A 14810-nucleotide genomic window follows, 5' to 3' on the forward strand; every position below is an offset into this window, starting at 1 on the left:
CATTCAACGTGTTCCGCCCTTAAAGTAATGACAGACGACTGCTCAAGGAACAGAAAACTCAAAGATGACTGGTGCAGAATTACTTGATTTTAGTGCGTCATTCAATGTCATTGATCACAATCTACTGATCAGTAAACTAGAAAGCTGGATTCAGTCCAACCAGGATCCAATTTAAGAAGACTTATCTTACAAATAATACGGGTTTATTACTCTGGCAGCTGGTCTAATTCTAAGGTCTTGGATTGCGGCGTCCCACAAGGCAGCTGCCTTGGACCACTCTTATAACGCCATCTTCACTAGTGATCTTCATCAGTAATGCGTAAAGCAACTGTACAAACGTATGCTGATGATCTAAAGGTCAATTAAAGAAATGACAGAGCTGCCAGGTCCGCATCACATTGTCCTATAAGAGCAAACAGAACTCTCATGGTTAACGGTGGAGAACGAGCTGCTTGTCGAGACAACTTCATTGTTCTTCTCGACCTGTTTTCTTGTATAACGTAGCTGTTAGCTGTGCACACCTGGCACGCAAGGGGCTCCTGTGTGTGCGTCTCTGAAAGCACAGAAGCATCAACTAGACTTCAGGCAGCGCCTCCACACGCGCAGAGCCGACACCGACACGTCTTATGAGCTGTTATTTTTCTGCAGACAATCAGGATGAACAGGTCCATTTGGACTGAAAAAATATTTTGTTGTCCACTCCTTTTTAAACACTCGGCTCTCAGTGTCCACCTTTCTTTTCTTTGGTCCGCTCATTTTTACCGAAGGGCGAAAACGGCAGTGGGAAAGTTACACTCCAACAAAGGTCAATGTGTCTAGACTAGTGCGCCATCTATTGGGGAAACGGGGGTATTGCAGGGGACGGGTGAAAAGGGAAAAGGAATGAGGTTTTTACACATCCATGGCACCCGCGGGCCGTAGTTTGCCCATGTCGGATCCAGAAGGTCAAAGGTCACCAGCCTACACAATATTCTGTCATGGAATAAATCCACTAATGTTTAAATAGTTTAACGTTGATGCAGAAGAACAAAAGGACACAAATGGAACCTTTCAGGTCAAATAGTACCATCATACTTTACTATATATATAATATAATAATAATAATATGATATATAATACTATAACAGCAGAAATCAATGGAGATAATATTAAGATTCTTTTGAGGGGGGGGGGGGGGGGGTTCTTCCGGTCCCTCTGGACTTGTTTAATCCTGCGGACTTGCGTTCCCGTGAGAACAGACTCGTGATCCTGACTCGCAGGTTTTGGGAGAACAGGACATTTCCTCAATGGGAACGGCAGCTGACTTGATGACGTCACCACGTCAGCTGGACTTTAATGTTTTAATTTAGTTTTTGACTGAAGTATTTTACTATTAACAAGCTTTTGATTCATTTTCATTGAAATCGTATATATAATATTGAGCACCAGATATATATAATCGGACTTTAGAATTGGATCAGAACTCGGGCTGCGACTGATGACGTTTCACGAGTCCACGAGAACTAAAGTCCACACAAGGACGCATATTGAGAAAAGACCCTCAGAGTGTTACTTCAATGTGTCACATTCATTCACGTTATTAAGAAAATAAGAGTCCGTGGTTACTAACTAGACACGTGATCCTCACTCCACACCAGCTGGTGGCGGTAAAGCGCCGATTATTGATTATCTACCGCCAATAAAGTTAAAACAAGAAGAAGAAGAAGAAGAAGAAGAAGAAGAAGAAGGAAGAGGAAGTGCGGGACAGTCGCAGAAAGTCTCCAGAGTTTCACTTAAACTTTTCAAAGTGTTCACATCCTGTGAGTATGTCCGTGATACACGGTGTGTGTGTGTGTGTGTGTTTGTGTGTGTTTGTGTGTGTTTGTGGGCCCTTTCTCATCTACACGGTGAGTCCTGACTTACGAGAAAACGGTCATTTCCGCATTGGGAACAGCAGGTGACTTGATGACGTCACCACGTCATCTGGTCTTGCTAATACGTTTTAATCCAGTTATTGACTGTCAAGTATTTTACTATTATCAAGGCTTTGTTTCGTTTTCATTTAAAATAGAAAAGATTGTATTAATATATATTTATATAAAGATGGAGCCCCAGAGTTGAACATGTTTCTAAAGCACATGAAGAGGAGCAGCTGTAGTTTGATGCTGCTGAACTTTACTGCATCACACTGACAGGTTTAGATGGAATATTAATTCATTTTGGATGGAAGAAACACATGAAATGTTACTGAGGTGAACGTTTGTTTTACATCACACTGCATTAGCTTCATAATGGTTTCATAAAGGAGGACGTTGGGCACAGAAACAACATTTAAACAGTCATATTTTACTGGATAGTAACACATTCCACACACACCGTTTGTGTTGTTACTCAAACATCAAGAGGCTGATCATCAGTGTGTCATCGTACAGTTAAATGCACAAAGATCACTATTCATTAAAGTGAAGATGTACCTGAACCTCTTCTGTGTCTCTACATTAATAGTGATTAACCTCATAGTATTCATGTATATAAAGTAGTAATAAATGAGGCTACATACTGTAAGATAGTTGACATGGTCATTAGTGATTAACAGTATTTAATATCTATGATGCAGGGATCAATGCTTCTAGTTGGATTTACATTTTCAAACAATGAAATTAATAGAAACACTTTCAAGCAGCTGATCAGACATTAAATATCTAACATAACAGAGAAAAATACAATAATTCATGTGTGGATTTTTAGAGCTTCAGAGTTTCTTTGAGGCTGAAGTTCTGCTGGTTTAGAGTCTCAATGACGGTCTCCTCGTGTCCTTTAAATAAAACAATGATAGTTTTAATGCACAATGATGGACAATAGCGTTAAAGTTACATTTAAACGTGAAGTTATGCATCTAAACTCCAACAGACGTAACGTTACCGGTGAACAACATCAGACACCACATTAAAGGTTATAAAGACTCGTTATAATACAGTTATATCTCATGTATAACCGCTACGGAGACGTGAAAACCAGCGGAGTATTTCACAGAAGACTCTCCGAAAACAGGCTGCTCTGTGCGGGCTGAGATGAGCTGACCCCCCGGTGCTGGAGGGTCTGATGGTCCGTTAACTACACCTCACATCTCCACATCCAGAGTTAAACGTTAACAAGGATCAATGTTGACAAACCGACCGCAGAAAAGTTGCTTTAAAACTCACTTCTCGTCGGAAAAAGAGAAAAAAAGTTCTAAAAATACATTACGTTATTCAAATATAGTAATATTTAGAAACTTCGACATAAAGTTGTGTTTATTTTCCTCTGTCGTTGTTGCCTGTTGCTGAGGTGAAATGCATTCTGGGATATGTGACTCTCGCGAGAACAGACGAGCCTGCTCCGATGCATTCTGGGTAAAATGGGCCGGGCGACTCCCATCCGGGTATTATGACCGTTCTCGGCCAGATGCGGACTTTAGAATTGGATCAGTAATCGGGCTGCGACTGATGACGTTTCACGAGTCCACGGGGACAAAAGTTCACACAATAACGCATATTGAGAAAGAGCCTCACTTTAACGTCTTCAAGTTTTCAGATCCTGTGAGTATGTCCGTGACACACAGCGCGTGCTTGGTGCGTGCGTGTGTGTGTGTGTGTGTACGTGTGAACGTTCCTTTTACCGGAAACACGGAAATCGCGTCGTTTGTTCGTTTCTCAATACCTGAGACGGCGAGAATGGACCTGCGTTCTGGCCAGAACAGACTCAGGAGACGAACTCACGGGTTCTGGAGAACGGAGATTGGTCGTTCACGCCATTGGAAAATTAGCTGACTTGATGACGTCATGCTAGTCTTGCTAATACGTTTTAATATTGACTGTTGAGTATTTTTGTCCTCAGCCACGAAGTTCAAACCGTTGATTAAATTAAAGGAGAACACTCTGGATCACTGCTACACTGCAGTAAGCAGGGCTCATCACGCTGGGACACTCCGACCACGTCATGCTCATCATGACTGACTCTCACTCTCTACATGAGCATCTCCTTTGATTTAATAAACTGAGCTTAGGAGGCTCCTGGCTGAGGTTTCCTCTGTTAAAGTCCCCGAGGACAATAACCAAAGAGTCCGGGTCGGTCCGCTCCACACGCCGTACCTGGTCATGTGTTCGCTGTGCATGTTTCATGTTTACTTTCTGTTGGCTGGTGCACTTTAGCTGTAATTTTAACTTAACTAACCTATAGCTTTACATTACTAACCCATAGCTTTAGATTACTAACCCATAGCATATATTTCATTATATTATATTATATTTTTGTCTTATTGCTGCACTACGTTGTCTGTTGTCATTGTCATACTTTCTGCCGTCATCCACCAACCGCCAAGTCAAAGTCCGTGTGTGTGTGTATCAACGTTTCCTGGTTCCTGATGGTAACCACAGTGTTTCCCATGAGGACAACTACATGTCATCTTACTGCTCTGTTTTACTGACTTCTGGATTCTGGAGAAGATCAAGAGGAGAAACCACACAGCTCCATCTGCTGGAAGATGACTGATGATTGTGTTCATCTGGTAAAACACTACATTTATAAGATGAGCATTTAAAATGACATCTCCTAACATGAGATGTTAACAGGGTTTAAAGAAGGTGAAAGAACGTTTGTCTTCCTCCAGAAGTCTACAATTTAACAGAAGACAACAACACAAAGTGTCCCATGAGAGTTTTAGTGTTGAGGTGAATGAGCTCTGTGTGTTTGTCCTGATGAAGACAATAATGTGTGAGATCTCCCAGCAGGTTGTTGTGAAGGTGTGAAGGTGTGGACTCTGCAATGAATCAGGCTGAGGACCCAGAGGACAGTGTCCCTCCCTCTGAAGCCCCTCTGTGGGGGGGACATGACAGACAGACCAAAGCTCAGAGGTGAGAGGACCATCTCCAACTGTCCTCCACTCGTCTCCATGTCCCAACGTCTTTGACTCACTGACTCTGGTTCTACATGTGCAACCAGGACCCATCAGAGACCAGGACCTGGACCCAGCTGTGTGTCCATGAAGAGTAACCAGTCCATGGATCGTCCTGTAAAATTCAAAGATGTCCGTCCCTCTGCTGATGCAAGGTGAGGGTCTCAGGCTGATGATGAGGTGTTTCTACCAGACTCTCTGGTGGAGGTTCTGGGTTTCTTGCTCCAGGGCCCTTCAGCAGAGTCCAGTGAGGAGGGAGAGCTCCATGGAGGACTTGGTGAGACCTAAACAAACTGACTGGTGAAGAACACAGTGAGCTGTTGATTCTCAGTGGGACCAGTAGACCTGGACCACTACAGGGAGTCATGTGGTCCATATGCAGATCTCACGTCATGGACTTTTACCTTGTTTTCGTCTCATGTGTTCTGATGTTTCATGATTAGATAATAATGTAATCTCAGTGTTTCTTTCAGGGAGAAGCGGAGAAGAAAGTCTCCTGAGCCCAGCTGTGTGTCCATGAAGAGTCATCAGTCTATGGGTCCTCCTCTAAACTTCAACGATGATCAGTCTATGGGTCCTCCTCTAAACTTCAAAGATGATCAGTCTATGGGTCCTCCTCTAAACTTCAAAGATGATCAGTCTATGGGTCCTCCTCTAAACTTCAGAGATGATCAGTCTATGGGTCCTCCTCTAAACTTCAAAGATGATCAGTCTATGGGTCCTCCTCTAAACTTCAAAGATGGACGCCGTTCTTATGACCCAGAGTAAGTTCTTAAACCGATGAAGAACTGTTCTGATTCTCAGTTATGAATCACAGAAATATTTTTGCAATGTTTAAAGTGTTGTTTCCATGACGATCCATCATGACAGAACTCCTTATCTTCATCTAACTGGTCCTTATGTGTTTAAGTGTGAATCATTAACTGTAAACCTCCTCAGATGTAAACACAATGTGAGATAGTTCCTCCACATCAGGATCAGCAGAGGTCACATCTGGAGACCGATGACTGGAACTGATCATGTGATTAGAATGAACTCAGTGCTCTGTGGACCAGCTGACGTGGTCTCTGGACTCCATGCAGAGGTTTGGAGGAAGTATCCTCAGTAAACTGTGAGAAAAGGTCCAAAGATTAGTTTCAGAAGATCTAAGGAGACTTCTAGAGGTCAGGGGACGGACTAAAGAGGTTTGGAGTAGTTTTATAACACTTTGAATCAGATGCAGAGGTCTGGAGACGTTTTTATGACCCTCAGTAAGAACTAAAAACGGATGAAACTGTCACAATCATGACAGAAGCCAATATCTTTTTCTAATGTCATCTTGGTGTTGATGGTCCAAACACCATGTGAGCTGATGGTTGATGTTCCTCCACAGAGAGGACCAGGAGAGCTCAGAGGTTCCCACAGGTCAGTCTTCCCAGCAGCATCAAACACACCTGGACTCCATCTTCATGGTGTGTACATGAACAACTACCTAAACATCTCTCAGTTCACCATCATCTCCATGCTGCACTTTGTAGACCAGTGGATTGTTCATCTGTCCATCATGGACCTGATGGTGGCTTCCATGGTTCTAGTTGGTGTCATTCATAGAATGTTCTGTTCCAGCTGCTGGAGGAGAACATCCTCACCTTTGTGAAGAACGAGCTGAAGAAGATCCAGAAAGTTGTGAGTTCAGACTACCCAGAATGCTTGGCGAGTCAGAGGGATGATGAGGAGGTGCTGGATGAAGAGCAGAGGAGGTTCAGAGAGGCATTTGAGAAGATCTCAGTGCACTTCCTGAGGAGAATGAAGCAGGAGGATCTGGCCGACTGTCTGCAGAGCAGTAAGAGGGTTTCTCTACAGACTTACCAGGCTGATGAATGAGATCTTCACTAATGTCTCAAGAGATGGACAGAATATATTCATGGAGTCATTCTCTGAGGAAAGGACATGTTGAAATGTATTCTGTAACTTATTGTTGTCTTCATTCAGGACTTCATGCTGCAGTTTGTCAGCGTGAACTCAAATCCAACCTGAAGAAGAGGTTCCAGTGTGTGTTTGAGGGCATCGCTAAAGCAGGAAACCCAACCCTTCTGAATGAGATCTACACAGAGCTCTACATCACAGAGGGAGGGACTGCAGAGGTCAATCAAGAACATGAGGTCAGACAGATTGAAACAGCGTCGAGGAGACCAGCCAGACCAGAAACAACCATCAGACAAGGAGACCTCCTCAAAGCCTCAGCTGGAGGAGAAGAACCAATCAGAACAGTGATGACTAAGGGAGTGGCTGGCATTGGGAAAACAGTCTTAACACAGAAGTTCACTCTGGACTGGGCTGAAGACAAAGACCACCAGGAGATACAGTTCACATTTCCATTCACCTTCAGAGAGCTGAATGTGCTGAGAGAGAAGAAGTTCAGCTTGGTGGGACTTGTTCATCACTTCTTCAGTGAAACCAGAGCAGCAAGAATCTGCAGGTTTGAAGAGTTCCAGGTCGTGTTCATCTTTGACGGTCTGGATGAGTGTCGACTTCCTCTGGACTTCCACAACAATGAGATCCTGACTGATGTCACAGAGACCTCCTCAGTGGATGTGCTCCTCACAAACCTCATCAGGGGGAAGCTGCTTCCCTCGGCTCGCCTCTGGATAACCACACGACCTGCAGCAGCCAATCAGATCCCTCCTGAGTGTGTTGGCATGGTGACAGAGGTCAGAGGGTTCAATGACCCCCAGAAGGAGGAGTACTTCAGGAAGAGGTTCAGGGATGAGGAGCAGGCCAGCAGGATCATCTCTCACATCAAGACCTCACGAAGCCTCCACATCATGTGCCACATCCCAGTCTTCTGCTGGATCACTGCTGGAGTTCTGGAGGACGTGTTGAAGACCAGAGAGCTTCCCAAGACCCTGACTGAGATGTACATCCACTTCCTGGTGGTTCAGTCCAAAGTGAAGAAGGTCAAGTACGATGGAGGAGCTGAGACGGATCCACACTGGAGTCCAGAGAGCAGGAAGATGATCGAGTCTCTGGGAAAACTGGCCTTTGATCAGCTGCAGAAAGGCCACCTGATCTTCTATGAATCTGACCTGACAGAGTGTGGGATCGATATCAGAGCAGCCTCAGTGTACTCAGGAGTCTTCACTCAGATCTTCAGAGAGGAGAGAGGACTGTACCAGGACAAGGTGTTCTGCTTCGTCCATCTGAGTGTTCAGGAGTTTCTGGCTGCTCTTCACGTCCATCTGACCTTCATCAATTTTGGTATCAATCTGCTGTCAGAAGAACAAACAACTTCCCTGTTGTCCAAACTCTTAAAACCCAATCCTGAGTATCTCTACCAGATTGCTGTGGAAAAAGCCTTAGTAAGTCCTAATGGACATCTGGACTTGTTCCTCCGCTTCCTCCTGGGTCTTTCCCTGGAGACCAATCAGAGTCTCCTACGAGGTCTGCTGACACACATGGGACGTGTCTCACAGACCAATCAGGAGACAATCCAGTACATCAAGGAGAAGATCAGTTGGTTTTTGTCTCCAGAGAAAAGCATCAATCTGTTCCACTGTCTGAATGAACTGAAGGATGGTTCTCTAGTGAATGAGATCCAAAGGTCCCTTAGATCAGGACGTCTCTCCTCAGATAAACTGTCTCCTGCTCAGTGGTCAGCTCTGGTCTTCATCTTACTGTCATCACAAGAAGATCTGGAGGTGTTTGACCTGAAGACATACTCTGCTTCAGAGGAGGCTCTTCTGAGGCTGCTGCCAGTGGTCAAAGCCTCCAACAAAGTTCTGTAAGTACAGTTAGATTCATACATCAAGACTTAAACATGCTGCATCTTTTCTACTTATTCTGCAGGTTTTCTCTTTTATTTTTCTTTGTTTAAAGCAAGTCAGAGGATACAGAAGCTTAAATTTGTATTTAACCGCATTAAATATCTCTGCCTCATCGTGATATTGATACTACAGTACTTCCTGTAAACAGTCGAACACAATTAACAGTTCACTGAACACATTTTCTTTGCTCTTTCTAATTTATTTTAGTTCAAACTCATCAAAGAGGATTTCATTCCAACACTAATGTTATTTTTCTTCTTGTTGGTTGTTGTCTCTTCAGACTCAGTGGCTGTAACCTCTCAGAGAGAAGCTGTGAAGTTCTGTCCTCAGTCCTCAGCTCCCAGTCCTCTAGTCTGAGGGAACTGGATCTGAGTAACAACGACCTGCAGGATTCAGGAGTGAAGCTGCTGTGTGATGGACTGAAGAGTCCACACTGCGACCTGGAGACTCTCAGGTCAGGATTCAATGTCCACTTAGTGTCTTTATTTAATCCAATGGCACATTTCTATCCTTCATAAGATGCTTTCTGCTTGCATTGGGGCTGCACGGTTCACTGGTATAAGATCTCCTTACAGTGTAGATTCCTCACGTACCGTTCATACCGGTGTTACACCAGAACAACTGATGTTACTCTTTGGCAGAATTTATTGTGACACGTCATCACGGAGCATCTAGTGGTCGAGAGCTACTTGTCTTACGTGTGTTGAAGTTGAGTCATGTTTATAACAATTAATAACCCACAACAAAGAGTCTTTAACAGGGAAAAACACCACGACACAACAGTTTGTGACACACAAACCATTTTAACACAAATAATTGTACATTTATAAAAATGACAAACTGCATGCTGGGGACAGCTCACAACAAGAATTAACTCTGTTACTACATGAAAACACGGAAAAGAGCGACACAGGAGGAACAACCAGAGACCAGAGATGCACCAACACAACTTGTGTCCAAGAGAGGAGCCGAGTCTGTTTGGAGGGGTTTTGGTTTTGGAAAATCCGACTAAAGTTACGTTGGATCAGAAAACAATTTATTGCAACAACAAAAAAATCTTTCGAGCTGCTGGTGGCAACACAAGCCACAACAAACTAACACGCTAACGAGGTAACGAGCCGGCCAGTTGTGAGCTAGTTGGCCAGCGGACAGTAAACAGCTGTTTGTAGAGCCGTGGTCCATTTCTGAGTCTATGAATTAATGTGTTTACTTGAAGAAGCTAATCAATAATATACCAGGATACAGTCAGAATGTTTCTTAATACTGTGATATGGATTTTTCCTTGTACCGTGCAGCCCTGGCTTGCATTATTCAAATTAAATACATATTTCCATAAACATGTAGAGATGAGAAATATATTGTTGCACAATTAATCATAATTATCGGTAATGCTATCAGATTGTTGGACATTAGTGGGTGTTTGGTTGTCACTGGAAACCAGTCAGTAACCTTTTTAATGTGACCCTTCAGTAGCCGACAGTATCTCAGTCCTGCAGTGACCTCACAGCTCCCTCAGGTCATGTGACCTTTGTGTTGTTTTGTGTGTCTGCAGCCTGTCGGGCTGTCTGATCACAGAGGAAGGCTGTGCTTCTCTGGTCTCGGCTCTGAGATCCAACCCCTCCCACCTGAGAGAGCTGGACCTGAGCTACAACCATCCAGGAGACTCTGGACTGAAGATGCTGTCTGATGGACTGAATGATCCTCACTGGAGACTGGAGACTCTCAGGTATGAAGACACCTGCTGCAGCCACAGACCATCAGTCTGGTAGAGGAGGGAGAGCTGGAGACCTTTTCTCTGTCCCACTGTCAGTCTGGTTAATATGACCTTGTCACACCAAGCTGACCTCAAACTACCAGAGACCCATCAGACTGTTTGTGTCCCTCATGAGACCATCAACACAGACACAAGTAGTGAGGAACAGTAACCAGGATGAACCTAAACAGGGAGGAAGGTGATGAGAGGCTTGTGTCTCTGGAGTCTTGTCTTGTTGTAGAGAGGACAGAGGTGTCTCCTGACATGTTGAAGGCATCATGGTGGGTTGATATGAGTCAACGTCGTCACGCTGCAGGTTTGTGGCTCCATCTGGGCCGGGTAGCTCCTTTCCTTTTCCACTTTTTTTTCTTTTGGATCATTCTTAGTCATGCCCCTTGCCTGCGACCCCTTTTCTAAGGGTAACCCTACCAGGAGCACAAGGCTCCGACAACACAGCCCTCAGGGTCATAGGGACACACAAACCTCTCCACCACGATAAGGTGATGGTCCCAAGAGAGGCTACCATAGCAACCACCACGGCAACCACCACAATCGGTCGGCATACGTCACCCCTATTGAGGTGTAAATATTAATGCAGGCGTACAGCGAGTTTGAACCGTGATTAGAAACAAAGCAACACGCTATTGGTATGGTATTGAACCTATAATGTGTTTTATTCATCTTTAATGGCTCACTGGTTTGTGTCCAGGGAACAAAGACGTTTCCTCACAGCTCTGCAAACAGCAGCTTTACTAATATTATATAAATTCATGTTGGAAAGGAAACTTAACACGACACAAAGAATGTGATGTGAGAGCACGTCCACGATGGGGGACGTTAGACATATGAGGACAGGGAGGATTGGACAATATTCTCTCCAGACGTTTAACACCCTGTGAAGTTAATGTAGCACCTGTCCCATGTAGCTATATAGTACTAAGTAAATCTGCTAGGTTGTAGTAGTACTATGGGCGGGGCCCTGGGTTCACTTGTAAATATAATGGTGCAATTACCTGGTCTCATACAATTTGTCTTATAATTATAGATCCCTTATTTGGTAAACTAATAACTGCCGGTGCCTCCAATAGAATTTAATCAATAAAACAAAAGGTTCATGATTCTTATTAAACCCCTTTATCATATGTTTTAATGGTGTATTACCACTTTTACCTTTTAACCAGCTCTTAACCGAACACTATTACACTCAACATGGCAAACACACTTCAAAGGCATTTACAATTTGGCAAAACAGTTTGACATTTATTACACTTCAATACGATCAATACAACATGCCCCCCCACTTTCTCCCACCCATGACACACCAAACCCTCGTTGCAGGCCTGAGTCGATGCTTGGGAGCGTTGAGACCTAAAACTTAATGGCCGCTTCACTTGTTCACACAAGCAATAAACAAAAAGAGCAGGTGCAAGTTAGTCAGTACTCACGTCTCTGGTTCCCCATTCAAAGGAGAAGATGAGCGGAATCCGGGCGATGGACGGCAGGCAGAACCCGGGAGAAAAAACACACCAGCAAACTGTCTACAACCGGAAGCGCAGACGCGGGAAACCGTTCTTCTTAGTGGTCCACAGGAGTTTTTCCGATCCTCGTCTTAAATGTCCGTCTCCTGAATCAGCTAAACACACATCCATCTGCTACGTCATGTCGATCTAGCAACACTTGTCTCATCAGCTGAATTCACAGCAAAGTTAACAGTATGAAAGCCGAGCTAACCTGTATGGTGCTTATGCTAATAGCTAATCGCGATTAGCATCATAACTTGTTAACACTACAACATTTAGTCACAGTATAGCAAACAATACACAACCACATCATATTTACCTCGGGCAGGTCACCACAATCCAAACCATAGACTAACTGGTCGTCAGCCATCAAGTTATTGATAGGATCTCCGCTTAGATCATTGCAACTTTACCTAACGGTGAATGACTCTTCTCTCTCACTCCGCTACACTGAACCTGACCGCATACGCCGAAGTCCCGCCCCTTCTCCTGAGAACGGAGCCGGATTGGCTGCACTGTCAGCACTAACCAATTAAACACAAACAAAACAAAGATTGACTACTGCCACCAAGTTAGACTGTCAGGGTAAACAAACGAGCTGAATCATGCACATAACACACAAACTATACTCATTTACATAAATGACAACCTTGAAACTGTAACAATAAGGCTGTTATTGGAATAGCTTTTATTCACCCGTATATTTTGCACCATATTTATGCACACTTCTAACTTGGTTTTAAGAAAACTAGTTACATCCTGATGTCTGAGTGAATTTTGTGCCAGGGCTACATAAAGAAAAGGATGTCCATGTTCCAGAAGACACTTTAGTCTTTAACGTAACGGGATCTTATTTTATTCATGTGTGGAAACTGATTCAGAGGATGAATGAATGAGGAAATGAAAGCGCGCAGTGTCATTGGCTGGCTGCTGTCAGGGGGAGGAGCCTGTGAAAGAACCAGGTGAGGTTCACAGGCTGTTACCATAGCGACTGACCCTGAGCTTTAGTTACCTCCCTTTCTGAAACATCTCAGGGTGAGTTTCCACTGAACCTGATTCTAGAATCATCAGCAGAAGAAGAGGGGGTCCATGTGGACATGAAGGACCAAGCTGTGTGTATGAGAGTGATGTCATGTCCATGTCTCCATGCTGCTCTGACCCCCCTCCTCCTTTCAGGGTGGAGCCTGCTGGAGTCCAACGATTGAGACCAGGTCTGAGGAAGTGTAAGTGAGCTTTGAGTTGGATTCATCACACTGTGACATCACTCATTCACCTCTGTGATGTCATCACCAAAGTGTCACTAGATGAACACATGATTAATAACTGCAGCTGTATTGTGTCTTGTTCTCTCATCAGATTCCTGTGAACTCACAATCGACACAAACACAGTAAATGAAGACCTCAAACTGACTGACAACAACAGGAAGGTGACACGTGTGAAGGAGGATCAGTCATATCCTGATCATCCAGACAGATTTGACTTCTGGCCTCAGCTGCTGTGTAGAACTGGTCTGACTGGTCGCTGTTACTGGGAGGTCGAGTGGAGAGGAAGATTTAATGCATCAGTGAATTACAGAGGAATCAAGAGGAAAGGAGACAGTGAAGCCTGTTGGTTTGGACAGAATGATCAGTCCTGGAGTCTGGAATGCTCTGATATAGGTTACTCTGTCTGTCACAATGGGACAGAAACACAAATCACGTCCTCCTCCTGCTCCTCCTCTGGTAGAGTAGCAGTGTATGTGGACTGTCCTGCTGGCTCTCTGTCCTTCTACAGAGTCTCCTCTGACTCACTGATCCACCTCCACACCTTCAGCACCACATTCACTGAACCTCTTTATCCTGGCTTTGGGCTCTGGTCCTTTAGTTCCTCAGTGTCTTTGTGTCCTCTTCAGGACGGAGAGTCTCCTCCTGGTGGAGAACCTTCCTCTCTGATCACCACATAGTTCAGTCTGTACAGCTGATGGAGGTCCATGTGGGTGCAGGTGGAGCAGGTGAGGGGTACCTGAGCTGGTCTGGACTCTGGGGGTCCACAGCTCTCTGGGACTTGTGGTGTCTGATGGAACCAGTAGATCATCATTTAGATGTTGGCTCCTATTTAGGGTTTAATCTGAATCTTTGTGTGTCACAATGTTCAAGAAGACATTTTATAAAAGTCATCTGTCCCCAATATGAGATCAATGGATCTGTATAAATTGTCCTTATTTCTGTGTTTGATAAGTGGACAGTTTGTCAAGGATTGTTTGTAGTGACTCAAATATAAATGTGATTCTTTTTGAGCAGATTTTAACTTCAAATCCAACTTCATATAATCAGGTTTGTTCTGAAGAACATTTGGAAGCTTCAGCAACCTCTTGAAGGTGTAATGACAGAAAATATCACGTCCTTCTGTTCTATTAATGCTAATAAAATATAAAATAGAACATCGTATAGTTGCTCCATGTATTACTTTGGAAATATAACTGTTTGATTCAAGTTTGTTTTGTGGAGCTTTTATTTCACAGGGATGCAAACACATGTCTGGAGGCAAATATCCATATATTTATATTGCCCCCCCCCTAAAATGAAATCCTGATCATTCTTACAGGTGAACCTGATGTAGCTAAAGGTAAAGCTAACCTACGTAGCACACATCTACAATTATTCTAAAACAAAACTACAAATTTACAATTAAATACTTCAGAAAGTAAAAGTTGTGCCTTGAAGATGTTTTTAAATGAAGAAAAATACAAATCCTGTAATTTAGCAGGATTTGTTTAAACTTTACAGCTGTTATTAACGACCCCCCCTTAAAAAAACTGCAGGATTGACACAAACTGACTGTT

General features: G+C 43.8%; 1 protein-coding gene across 3 annotated transcripts; it reads left to right on the top strand.

Moving 5' to 3' along the window:
• Positions 1-1713: 1713 nt before the first annotated feature.
• Positions 1714-14460, top strand: LOC119198953 (NLR family CARD domain-containing protein 3-like). Of its 3 annotated transcripts, none has more exons than XM_062559164.1 (11): positions 1714-1799; positions 4746-4871; positions 4960-5067; positions 5374-5676; positions 6285-6363; positions 6518-6734; positions 6884-8672; positions 8996-9169; positions 10268-10441; positions 13165-13211; positions 13345-14460. In XM_062559164.1, exons 2-11 carry the CDS (start codon positions 4783-4785, stop codon positions 13929-13931), a joined length of 3567 nt encoding a protein of 1188 aa, XP_062415148.1. In that variant the 5' UTR covers positions 1714-1799; positions 4746-4782; the 3' UTR covers positions 13932-14460. The 3 variants fall into 3 exon arrangements, with proteins under 3 accessions (XP_062415148.1, XP_062415147.1, XP_062415149.1); XM_062559163.1 differs by having other exon boundaries at positions 1721-3557; XM_062559165.1 differs by having other exon boundaries at positions 1721-4871; positions 5386-5676.
• The last annotated feature ends 350 nt before the right edge of the window (positions 14461-14810 follow it).

The sequence above is a fragment of the Pungitius pungitius genome, chromosome 19, assembly GCF_949316345.1.
Source record: "Pungitius pungitius chromosome 19, fPunPun2.1, whole genome shotgun sequence".
Lineage (NCBI taxonomy): Eukaryota > Metazoa > Chordata > Actinopteri > Perciformes > Gasterosteidae > Pungitius > Pungitius pungitius.

Bases quoted from the DNA above. Each gene is read 5' to 3' on its own strand.
- LOC119198953 (XM_062559164.1), top strand. From the start codon at position 4,783: ATGAATCAGGCTGAGGACCCAGAGGACAGTGTCCCTCCCTCTGAAGCC. The intron at 8,673-8,995 runs GTAAGTACAGTT...TTGTCTCTTCAG, and splicing joins AAAGCCTCCAACAAAGTTCT to ACTCAGTGGCTGTAACCTCT. The intron at 10,442-13,164 runs GTATGAAGACAC...TCCTCCTTTCAG, and splicing joins TGGAGACTGGAGACTCTCAG to GGTGGAGCCTGCTGGAGTCC.